This window comes from Protopterus annectens, chromosome 2.part1 (genome assembly GCF_019279795.1).
Source record: "Protopterus annectens isolate FY-2018-M chromosome 2.part1, PAN1.0, whole genome shotgun sequence".
Taxonomy (NCBI): domain Eukaryota; kingdom Metazoa; phylum Chordata; order Ceratodontiformes; family Protopteridae; genus Protopterus; species Protopterus annectens.
Genome location: NC_056729.1, coordinates 104,996,651 through 105,009,677, shown reverse-complemented (window position 1 = coordinate 105,009,677; position 13,027 = coordinate 104,996,651). Strand labels below are relative to the sequence as shown.

Genomic DNA, 13,027 nt, shown 5'->3' with positions numbered 1-13,027 from the left:
GGTACATTATACTGCATGTGCACACACTCACGTGTAGTAATTACTGTAAGAGAAAAAAAAACAGAGAAGTGTAGAACACAGGCACAGGGACACTTACCTGATGCCTACGTGTTTGCAAGCTGATGTCAGCAGTGTGTTTTTACTGCTACAGGTGAGTGTGGTTACAAACTGACAACTGAAATAGCCACTGTGTCTGACTTACAAATAATAACTAACTAAAATTTGAAAATGATCATGGCCCCGAGTAGGAGAATTATAAACACTTTGTAATAATCAAAATACATTGAGGAAAATAAGTTAATACCACTGCATCAAGATCCACTGAAACTGTTGCTAGGTCATCTGCAGATTGCTTAAAAATAACTATGGTACAAAACACAAAGCTTTTAACAGTCACTTATTTATTTCTTAAGGAACTGTAAAAATTCTAGTGTAGCTGTGAATAGAATCGGATATAGCAGTGTAGACTGGAAAGTAGTATTGACAGTAACTCAGAAAAGTGTGCATGTTGCTACAGGCAGTGATACTATGCTTTGTATTGCATTTACAGACAATGCATTGAGTAACCATCATAAACGTGCAATTGAAATTTCATTGACTGTACATATTAAAACAACAGTAAGGATAAGTAGAAGGTAACATCAATGGCCTGTCCGAGAGGTAACAAGATTGACAACTGCATCATTATAAGAGCATTTGCTTAAAGACATAAACAGCTGTGAGTAGCCAATATGAACTCTAATAAACGCAGCAGAACAGAGTTTCTGGAATACTTATGACTCCTGCATGTTAAGGATTGATACAAGCATTTTGTAACATTATTTACTGTGAAAGTGCTATTCAGATGACATGTATAAGAAGAGACATGAGGGAACACTTTTACTAGCACACCACACAGTTCTGTCTGAAGGCTACTGTTATGCATAGGTGACTGACTAAACCTTGCAGGGCAGGCAATGTGATACTGTGGCTTACTGAAGGAAGGAAAATGGGAGGAGTAACATGAGAAGGAACTGAAGAAAGCAGCATCTCTCAAAAAATGTCCGCTATTTCAGCAATGAGTTGATATTTCTATATACTTTTTTCACAGAATGTGTAACACATCAGTAAGAATATTTGTAAGAGGCACTGGAGAACAGTAAGTGATACTAGTACAAAGGCATCTCTAAGTTAGCACTGCTTCTCTGTTCTTCCATTCTAAGTGAATGGAAATGAGATGTGACAGTCCAGCCATGGGCATTATAATCTCATCAACTGCTGACCATGGGGAAGATTTAGTTTTAGAAGAAAGCAAGTTCTGATTAGGATGTCTGCCCCCAGAGGGACGCTGAGGGTTACAAACACAATAAAATTAGTACCACATTCTGATGAATACAGGTTATCAATGTGTAGAATAAAATTTTCCCCATAGTGGTCCCTTTAAGAGAGATACAAATTGACCACATATGTTGGTAGAGCCTGTGAAGGTAGAACTATGAAGGGTAGGTACTCAAAGGCCAAAAACCATAGTGGGAGGTCATCCAATACTTCACAAACAGCCAACACTTTCAGAAGAAAGTGTGTGGAGAGTAAGACAACTCCAAAAATTATATGTGGTCAGAAGAACCCAAAAAGTCATCATGGAGTCCTGAGCTGGAAAGATGAAGAGCTGATTTGAGAGGACTAAACTTACACCACATGAGACATGGATGCCTCTTGGAGTAACAAGCCCCAAAGTCATCATGGAGTCCTGAGCTGGAAAGATGAAGAGCTGATTTGAGAGGATTAAACGTACACCACGAGACATGGATGCCTCTTGGAGTAACAGGCCCCAGGGAATGAAACAAAAGGAAGATCTGGGCTTTGCAAAAATTCCGGTATGATATCAGAGTAGAGTCCCAGTTAATGAAAAACAGGATAAAAATTTGGTCTTGCAACCATCCTGGCATTAAAGCACAGCAGACATCCATATCTCCTTAACACAGGTCCCACCTAAGTGTGGGGGGGTGGAGGTTTAGACTTGAGGACAACCACAATATTTGGGGGAGAGGGAAGAATAAAATGAGAATTGTATGAGCAGAATGTCACATTTGGGTGTTAAATTTGGTCTTAAAAAAATGACTAAAAGGAATCAACAAGCGGTGAAAAACAGAAGCATTTACATTTTCAACTGTATATGAACTACTGGTTTGGCCTGGGAAGAAGAAATTTACCAAACTCTTGCAGTACCTACAGACAACCCTCCTATAAATGGGTTCTTGTCACAACAAGGCAGTACTTGGCATTACAAATCTTTACCCTGCTGCAGCCATCCTGGATGGATTTTGTGCTAGCTGGCCTCTCATGTTATTACAGTTGTAGTGAGTACTTTGGCACAACAGTAATAGTCTGTGTTCACTACTTGGTAACTTATCCATCTACAAATGTCATGAGGGTATTTCTTGTAGTATTCCCTCACTGCACTGACAGAGTATTCTGCTGCATCTAAAGTTATTATAGGAAAGAGTCACTAAGTGTCCATGGTAATCCTGACCATATCCAACTGCCAAGATAATACTATGACAATTTTTTTCCACAGAAGTTTCTCTGGGGTGGGGATTCCACCTGTCACTTGTGACTTCATAATGTAGACACAGGAATCCCCCCCCCCCCCTTGGCTCCTCAACAACAAAGAACTGAAACTCGAAGAAGACAGTCCACAAAGAAATCAAGACAAAGACCTCTGTTCATTCATATCACTGTGTATGGGGTTGGAGTCATGCTGAAAAAGATGCTCTCAATGATCTGGCAAAATAAATAGCCAAGCAAAGGTGGTATTGAAACACCTGACAGTAATGGAGTGGCAAAAGTTAATCAGCACCATTGCATGAATATCACTGGAAATCTTAAGGGCCCCTTCCCTGGAGTGAGAAGAGTGACCCTTAAACAATGAAAAGTAATCTTGTCTGTGACACTGGATGACAACTCAGACAATCACAAAATTTGCAAGCAAGCATTTACATACTGCTTGAGAAATATGAGCTAATGGGAAACCCCCTTCACAAGGGATTATATTGCATGCAAAGAATCAATGAATAGACCAAAAAGGAGGATAGATCATTTTGATATCCACAGTAAAAAGAACATAGAGTCTGCAGCTTGAATCCAGTGAACTTGAATGTGTCAATTAGAATACCATTGTGCGAAATCAGGCAGTTAGTGAAAATGAATGCAGCTATGCTAGATATGTTGCTCCACGTAAACCTATGAACTTCATCAGACCCATCGTTGAGTACAGTGCCTCCTTTGGCATGTATCTGGGCAATCACATGCAACAGTTGGAATGCCCACAAAGGTTCCTTACCAGAAGAATCCAGGGTATAAAAACACTGTCCTATATGGATCGCCATAAAGTCATATCTATTTATTGCGTCGCCTACAGGTTACAGAGAGGCAATCTATGTCTGGCATCCTTGGATCCAGCTATGGCAAACCTTTGGCAGATCTGCAAAACATTCTGAAACAGAACCACTAGACCCAAGGGTTTAAATTTGCTTGTGACATAAATAAGACATGTTGGCAAGAAACATATTTGTCTCAGAGGATCTCCATGCTCTGGAACAGAATCCATCTCTAATCTTATTTAAACGTACCCTTGAACAATGGATGAGAAATCAGAAATTCATCCCAGGTCTTGCTGCCATGTCTGTTAGAGGTACACAGTAATGCTCAAACTAACATACCCCTCCCCAAATAATATCTAGAAACTTCCTAACATACCCCCTCCTAATAAATGGGTCTATATCACTTCAGCGAACGGCATTTCATCGGAAATGACGTTCATCGAAATCTGCTCTTGGTGGGCTGTGCCACCCATACCCTCGCTAATTATATATACCAACTCAGAGATAGCACTACAGTGGGGAAAATGGCAAATTTCCCGATCCTCATTGTACCACAATCTCAGTATGAACAGTTCGATGAACGGCATGTTTGATGTATGTGAACCAAAAATGCCATTCACTGAACTGAATTTTCGCTGAAGTAATTAATATAGACCCTAATAAACATCCATGATACATAGAAGCACAAGTGTGTTGGATTGCACAGCTAGGCTTATAAAGGCCCTGGTAGTTGTTAGCCTAGTATATAACTATGAACCTATGTGCTACTAATGAGTATGTGGTTCGAGTCCATCAGCCTCCATCTGCCTACCATGTGAATAAGCAAGTCACTTAAAGAGCATTCATAGGTTCATAGGTTTATACTAGGCTATCTGCCCTAAGGCATTTATAAGCCTAGCCCAAAATTTTGTGGCTTACGCCACCCCTTATATGAAAAAATACTGTGCCCATTAGTTTGTTGTGACTGTCCAGCAGCGACACAGAGATGATTCCTGGGGTAAACCTACGATCTCCCATCCACAGGTCAAGATTTCTCTTGAACAGAGCCAGCGAGGTGCTCTGCCTCACATGGACCGGAATTTTATTCCACAGCATAGGGAGTCTCTGAGTGATAAATCTATCCCTCCAGCATGTCCTATTTATATCCGTGCTAAGGTTTAAGTCGCTTGCTCTAATGGTTTTGGTGGATTTGGATTTTTTGAGGTGGAGCATGTCCATTAATTCCGGGTTGGACATGGCCTTGTATGTCAGGCACATGTCACCTCTGAGCAGACGGTATGCGACTGAATAGAGCTGGAGTTTCTTCAATCTGGCAGCATATGACAGATTTTGGAGTCCCTTTATCCTTTTGGTGAGGAACTTTTGGGGTCTCTCCAATTGCTGCAGATGTCGGGTGAGATACATCCCGAATGGGACATTGTACTCGATCATTGGTCTGATAAGTGAAGAGTACAGGGGAACAATGACCTCACTAGATCTGGATGTGAATCCCTTCATGATCTGGTGGGCAATGTAGAAGGTCTTTCTAACCACTTTAGCAACGGGAGTGTCAAAAGAAAGGCCACTGTCAACCTGGGTCCCCAGGTCCCTGATAACCTCTTCTGTGCTTAGTGGATTGCCACCTATATGGTAGCTTGGGGTTACCTTATTTTTCCCGAAGGGTATGACTATACATTTTTTGGCGTTTAACTTCAGGCCATGGCTCTGGCACCAGCTATCTGTTTCCGTGAGTCCCTTCTGAAGGATATCCGTGTCTGATGCACTTTCCACTATGGCGCCCAGTTTGCAGTCGTCTGCAAACTTTGCCAGCCAAAGTCCTCCCATGTTGGCCTGTACTTCTGAGAAGTAGATGCCGAACAATAGGGGGCCAAGGACCGAGCCCTGTGGGACACCACTTGTGACCGGCTTGGAGTCTGACATAGCGCCAGCAACTCTAACCCTGTGGATTCTGTCCTTAAGCCAGTTTGCAACCCATCTTGTGACATATGGGTTTACATTTAAACTCTAACCCTGTGGATTCTGTCCTTAAGCCAGTTTGCAACCCATCTTGTGACATATGGGTTTACATTTAAGCTGGTAAGTTTTTCTACAATACCCGAGTTACCCGAGTGGGGTATTGTGTCGAAAGCCTTTGCAAGGTCAAGGTAGGCTGTATGGACTGCCTTTCCCTCATCAATGGCCTTGGTGACTGTTTCGAAGAAGTCGACCAAGTTCAAAAGGCATGATCTGCCCTTGACGAAGCCAAACTGGGTCGGGTCCAATGTCTGCAAGTCCCCTATATCTTTGTTTATGAGCTCCATTATGATCCTCTCCATAGCTTTGCAGACTAGACTTGTTAAGCTTATGGGGCGGTAATTACCAGAGGTCCAAGTGGATCAGTGCTCTACATTGCTTCACAAATGTAAATAATCAAACATCATGAGTATCATGGGAAAAGAAGTAGCCGTGAATCTTCAATTCAAGCCTTTGAGAAAAAAAAAAAAAAAAAGAGCATGCTTAACTTCACAAACTGCTCTAGCCAGATTTTTTTTAATCCTGTTCAGATAGCAAAACGGTCAACATCCACAACCTCTGCACCTGATAATTGAAATGAATGACATTTCATGTCAGAGCCAGGTGGTTTAATAGACACATACAAAATAAGTTGCCTAAAGTTTGTGAGGTTTACATACCAGCAGAGAACTTTAGATGAATTATACTCATGGCATCCAGCTCGCTGTTTGCAGTTCATTAACCATAAAACTTTACACCTGAATATAATATCTGCATTTTTTGAAATTCAGAAAAGAATGAGGTACTACGAATTTTGTTACACTCATCTCTAAACCTTTATGGGTTCTTTTCTCTACAACACCTAAGCCCACCTTGCCACTGCTTTTTCCTCCACAGGATTTTGTCTACCCTCTTTTTTTCCTCATATTAACACACTCTCCCCATCTCTACATCCCATACACATCTCAAGCTCTGCTACGATGCCTCCTGCTCTCCTCCCCCACCATCTCCTTTTTACTACCCCTCCCCATCTTCCGCTCTCCCTTCCACACTCACTCTAGTACATACTGTACTTATTTTGATATAGTAGAACATCAACTTTTGATATTATCATCTCTTACAATACAGGAGTAGCTGCTAGTCATTGTATTTTGTAGACAAAAATGTTTTCAGTTTTATTGTTTTAAGACTGCATTCCCAATATTACTCTTTTTAGTCTTTGGTATCCATGGTGGTGCAGTGGTAGCGTTGTTGCCTCACAGCAAGAGGTTCTCCCGTTTGATTCTCGGCTGGAGTGCGGGGAGTGCCTTCTGTGTGGAGTCTGCATGTCCTCCCTGCGGTTGGGTGGGCATTCGAAAGACATGCATAAATGGGCGGGCCTTCGTTGAAGGTTGAACGTCGAGCTGTCATCTTGGAGTTTGTTAAAATCTACTGCCAATCATTAGCAGATCGGAGTTCCGCTGTGGCGACCCCTAACCGGGAAAAGCCAAAAGACAACAACAACTCTTTTTAGTCTTTGCATTTCACTGCTTTGTACTATTCTTTGCAACTGAATACTTTGCATCCCCCAATTCAGACTGAAAACAGTCCACAGCTGGATCAGTGTTCTACCAGAGTTGATAAATACAATAAATAAATCAAATTGCAAGAATGTGGAACACTGCACCTTCCCTGATTTTTTTAGTAAAACCACTTGCACTGGGGAATAAATCAAATTCCTTGATCCAAAGCTTCCGGTTTTCTATTAATTTCCAAACACAAGAATATCAGGAAGGTGCATTTGAATACATTTCCACTGAGAAAATTACACTTCTGCAGCTCGAGTGAGAGGTATTTAAAAGCAAATCTATATATTCCTTTATTTTTGCAAATATATTGTTTCAGCTCTAGCAGATATTAACATCACTCTCTGGCACCATGTCATATTAGGAAGCTGACGGCAATAACTTACAGATGTAAGAGATGTCACTGACATTAATGTTACAAACAGGCTAATGCTTTATTTGGAAGGACTAGCACTGGTAGGGCTACGCTAATATAGATGAAGTGTAGAGTACGAAGTGGGCCACAAAACGGCTTTGCTTGACAACTTGAAAATGAAATCAAACTGATGTCCACACCACCCTTCAATGCATTTGCTTCAAAGAAATGTGGAAGGTTCACTATTATTTATGCCTGTTGGTTCAGTCACACAAAAAAAAGCTACCTGCAAATAGTTGCAATCTACAGCAACATACCCCCAAACCAAAAAAAAAACAATGGCAGGTAAGCATCAAAGAAAAGAGCAACCCTTTTGGCCTTTCAATCTGCAATAGTTCCATGTCTAAGCCTAGTGCCATGCTAGACCAACAAAAGCTACATTTAATAGTCAGCAGCAAATGGTGTGTGTGTGTGTGTGTGTGTGTTGGGGGGGGGGGGTACTACTGAAGATCCTAGAGGTTACAACTTTGCAGGTGGTGTATTCTGGTAGTGAACATGCTCCTTAACAAGGGCAACTAATAAAGCAGCATGGAGCAAGTGGGCTTGCTGCTTGTACAGGACAGTGCGGACAACTTTACAATGGATGTAGACAACAGAACATCTCCCTTGATTTATATTGCATGTTCCCCTTGCTCTTGTGGCCTAAGTCACATCAGAAAAGGGTTGCAGGTAGTCTGCTTCTCAATCTTGATTAACAAATGACAAAAAATGTGAGCTAAACCAACAACTAAGCTCAGCAACTACAGTATTGCTCTAGATCTACTCCTGTAAGCACCAGGAAATAAACATAGGGGCAAGACTTCTATTTTGACACAAGTTGAAGGACATTATTGCCAGAAATGGCCACTGAGGGACTTCAATACATGTCCTCAACACTATTGTCCACTAGTACAGACAGAGTACATGCTGCAAGAGCCTTCTTCCATGGTACACCTGATGAGACACTGCTTGTGGTTAACACACAACCACAAAAACAAAGACTGCTTATGGTTGTCCCAACAAAAGTTACAGTTCCAACAGTTCTTCCTTCTTTAGGGGTTGCTGACTTCTCAATTATCCTAGATTACTATTTTCCACTACCTAGAAATGAACTCATTGCAGAATTTGTTTTGATTCAATTCATAAAAGGATAAAGTGCTAGTTCACATTTAGAAAAAGTGGCAGGATCTTCTTCCTGTAAAGAACCTTACAAATTTATTTATTTAGTTATCCACTGTTGGCTGGGTTCATCCCCATTAGGCTAGTAGCCTCTTTTCAGGAGAGACCCAAGGTGGTATTTATACTACTAGGAGAAATTTGGCCCAGGCATCGGGGAATTTTTCACAACTCTCTTCACAGGTGCCACGGGATCTTTTGAATCCACCTGAGCTTCCACCAACTCAAGTAGATGGGGTCTCAGTTTAACATCTCATCTAAAGGATGGTATAGTCAGGAGTGCAGCACCCCTCCTACGCTGCACTACAGTGTCAGAAATCGATTGACCTGGTGTTTGAATAGAACCTACAAACTTCTGCACCAAAGGTGAGGGTTCTTCCTCTCGTGCAACCAACACTAGAATCCTTGTAATTTACCTGAAAAACAAGTAAAATACACTAACACTGTTATATGATGGCAAGGCTAGTATAAGCCACAAGTAATATGCAAAAACATTCTAAGAAATAAGCTAAAGTGTTTTCAGTTTTTCAATTTACAAGACAACTCGCTCCACACAGACTACTAAAGGGATGGAAGAAACAAATCAAGATCTGAAATGGGAGACAGTGAAAAGCAAAGCTGGAGACCCAATATATTAGTGGCAACATGACAACATGCATTTGTGTGCAAACAAAAGAAAAAGCAAAGGACAATATTAAAATAATATTCATGAATATGAAAAAACAGAAAGCTAGATCCTAACTCAAACAACTGCATCTACCTTTTCTTGGAGAACTCGGAGGTGAAGTTGGTGGGGAAGAAAGTTGTGAAGACGCATTAGATATTGTGTCCTCAGCCTGCTTCTTATGCCTGTCCAAGTTTGCTTCTTCAGAGAGCGACAGAATTTTCTTTAAAGCTTGCGGAGAACTAGTGCCTTGCAACAAAGAGGAAAAGAAAGCTCATAAATGCAATGCTTCTGTCTGCTCTGCAGACATTTAAGCTAGAATTAAAGATGATCGCAAGAAATTAAGCAGCAAAGAACAATTTCAAATTATCAGTTGCTAAAACAACTAAGAAACAATCGGATAATTATTTTTAACTGGTTAATGTTTATATGCCATGCAAATAGACTGCAGCAGCCAGCAAAGAATGCAGGAAGTTTTAGTACTTGGCAAAGCACATCTCCAGCAGCTGTTTTTGACGATGGTAAGGAAAGGATGGCATAGCAGGTTTCTTCTGTAACCTGGCATGTTGTCTTATTTAATTTCACATTCAGTTTTTAGTGGAAAAAGGGCAAAGTTTAATGTTATCTTAAAACCCAGATGCTAAAATAGTAAGCTGGTTACAGTTTTAATACAATGTCTCAGACATTAACATTACATAATCCCCAGCCTCAGTTTCAACATGAGCTTGTACTTGTTCTTTAACCAGCAGTGACACAAAAAACTAGAACATTCATATGCAAGTCTATCCCATGTTACAGTTAAACTTACATAGGGCAACAGGAAATACAGTTAACTTTAGTGATTCTGAAATATATCACAGGAACTGGATGTAAGCAAATTGTAATGATATGTTTAGAACAGCCCATCTTAGAGCATGATTTGGGAGGTAGGATGAAACTGGAGTATCCACAAAAAGTCAACAAAGAGATGAGGAGAAAATGCAAACTTCATTCTTCAACCATATAACCTGGAGCTGTAAGGCACAGACTAAGCATTGATCAGCTGTGTTGCCTATAACTTCAAGACCCATGTTTCAATCCTAATCAAAGACTGTATATGTTGAATTTGCATGCTCTCGCCAGGTTTCCTCTCAACTTCCGAAGACATTATGTTACTTTCAAATGTCCATACATATGAACTTTCCTGTTTGGTCTAACAAGCAATGGTCAGTCCACTTACATCATTAACAGATGTCTAAATAAACAAATTATGGCACCATCCTTCTATACTGCCAAACAAACTAAACTATGTACTACTTATTACCATTTACCTGCTGTTAACATTTCCATTTCAAAGTACTTATCATTCTTATCTGTGTTAAATTCTGTTATACTATGTTAGTGTAATATCAGACACTCGCAAAACAAGCATAGATTTTGTTACACAGGAAAGTGCAATTAGCTTCAGATTGTTGAAAGCATCTCGGAAACAGGATCTTTATTCACTGATGTCATCCTGCTATCAGGTGGTGTGCATCCTGTAAAAACTTCATGCAGTTTCCTGATTCCGAGCATCACTGCAGTTGTAGTTAAGCATAAGGGAACCATTTTCTTCAGTTTGTTCCCACCACCTTCCTTTTATAAGAACAGAGATACAGAAGAGGGGTTGGAAAAAAAACTGAATAGTCCCTGGAGAAGAATGTAGGAGGGTTGCAGATAAGCAGATTGAGATTGCCAAACATCTGCAGTTAAAGCAAGTTACATTCTTCAGGACATCTTTAATGAACAGGTCCTCATTCACTGACAGTGAGTTCAGAGCAGTAACTTGGGATAACAAATCTAACAGACTAGGACAGTAGACCTGGTAACATAACCCTTACAAAACCTTCCCTAGACCTGAATTGGATGTTCAATCCGTGATATTCAGTTAAACTATTAGGCAGAGAACAGGAAGGAACCACAGACATCTTGAGCATACTTTAAAACATACAAATGAAATCACCAACTCTTTTACAAAGATATGATGTGCAAGAGGCAACCTAATTCCTGTAGTAGAAAGTGAGGGAAGTGGAAATCTATGTGGGAAAAGCATGCTTAGTAAATGGATCTGTCAAACCTCCCTAGAGCAAAGGGTCAAAACCACTGATCTGTTTGTCTCACAGAAGTAGGGTAGGTTATACAATGTCTTAGAATTCACTGGACATTGAGAAAGTACAGTTGTGTACACTTACCATAAATGTAGATGTTCGAGTGTATTCACTGTTACAGTCATCACATTTGGGTTATCCCTGCCAGGGTAGCTCTCAGTCGGCCCGAATACCACAGGCTTAGTATTTCTGCGTTGGTTGGGGGTCACTTCAGGACGGACATCAGGTCATCAGTAGTATAAAGTAAAGCACCCAACGCCATTACATCAGTTTTTCTTGCCCTGTCAGGAGCCCCCAAGTGGGAGCCAGGATATGGTGGAAGAACCCCATCACTAGAAAGTAAATACCAAAATGTTCCTTGTAAGGAGAGAGAGAGAGAGAAGGTGGATGGAGGGTGGGAAACCAGTACTGCAACAGTGAATACACTCGAACATCTACATTTATGGTAAGTGTACACAACTGTACTACGTTCCTCGTGTTTCAAGAAGACTGGGGGCTGGCTAGGATGCCCTGCAAGACTGCAGTGGCAAAGCCTGCCCTGGATTTGGAGAAGATAGGCAGGTGGTAATGCTTGGTGAAGGTATGAATAGATGTCCATGTTGCAGCCTCCAGGATGTCCCTGGTGGGGATTCCTCTGAGGAAAGCTGCAGAGGTAGAGGTTGCTCTGGTAGTGTGTGTCCTGACTCCCTTAGAGGGAGGTTTCCACATGTTGCTTGTAGCAGAAATGGATGCAGTGTGCTATCCATTTTGAAATGGTTTGTTTGAATATGGCTTTGCCCTCTGCTCCTGCAGCAAAGCTGACTAACAACTGATCAGTCTTTCTAAATGATTTAGCCCTGTCTAGGTAGAATCTGAGCTGTCTGTGCACATCTAGAGGGTGCAGTATCCTTTCCCCCTTGTTTTGTGGGTTAGGGGAAAAAGGTGGGCAAATTAATAGATTGGTTGAGAGCCACACTGGACACCACTTCTGGCATGAAAGATGGGTTAAGTCCTGAGGGAGATCCTGGCAGCATGGAAAATGATGAAGGGCTCTACAGCCATTAGTGCTTGTAGCTCGGATACTCTTCTTGCTGAAGTGATGGCCAGAAGCAAGGTTGTCTTCCATGTGAGAAACTTTAACTATGCTGAAGCTGCTGGTTTAAAGGGGGGCAGGTGAGTTTTTCCAGCACAAAGTATAGGTCCCAAGCTGGAGTAGGTGCTCTTCTGGGTGGTCTCAAGTTGTTAGCCACTCTTAGGAACTGTTTGATGAGAGGTTGTGAGAAAAGAGGATGCTCAGTGCTGAAATGAGCAGAGATAGCAGAAGCATGAATTTTAACAGAGGAAAAGGATAGACCACTGTGCAGTAGGTCAGCTTTTATACTAGTGATGACCTGATGTCAGTCCTGAAGCGACAGCATCCGACACAGAAATACTAAGCCTCTGGTATTCGGGCCGACCGAGGGCTACCCTGGCAGGGATAACCCAAATGTGATGACTGCAATAATGAAACATGAAGTACGTTATTAAATAGTGTTTTGTCTCTGATGGCACTGTTAAGGAACTGTACTGGCAGACAGTTCTGAATTAAGGCACATTTCAAGAGCACTCTCAGAGAAAGAACTCAGTGTGCATGTTGTACTGATGAAAGTCACCTGACAAAGCATTTGGGTGTAAATTCCTACAAAGAGGTGATGAAGTACTACAAAAACAAAAGTCTGTCATGAAAAAGTCATATCATTGGAGGTACATAGTTTGAACAGTGAAAAAAT

The 13,027-nt window shown here is 41.2% G+C and overlaps 1 protein-coding gene across 12 annotated transcripts in view; it reads right to left on the bottom strand.

The window, feature by feature from the left end:
- The window catches only part of RAPGEF2 (Rap guanine nucleotide exchange factor 2), a 2,418,607-nt gene that overhangs the window by 196,836 nt on the left and 2,208,744 nt on the right, over positions 1-13,027 (bottom strand). For 11 of the 12 annotated variants that reach the window (XM_044062055.1, XM_044062056.1, XM_044062057.1 and 8 more), the window contains one exon: positions 9,250-9,402. The exons of the other annotated variant lie outside the window; for it this stretch is intronic. In XM_044062055.1, coding sequence (XP_043917990.1) covers positions 9,250-9,402 — 153 coding nt within the window. The remainder of the gene's footprint in view (positions 1-9,249; positions 9,403-13,027) is intronic. 12 annotated transcript variants of the gene reach the window in all.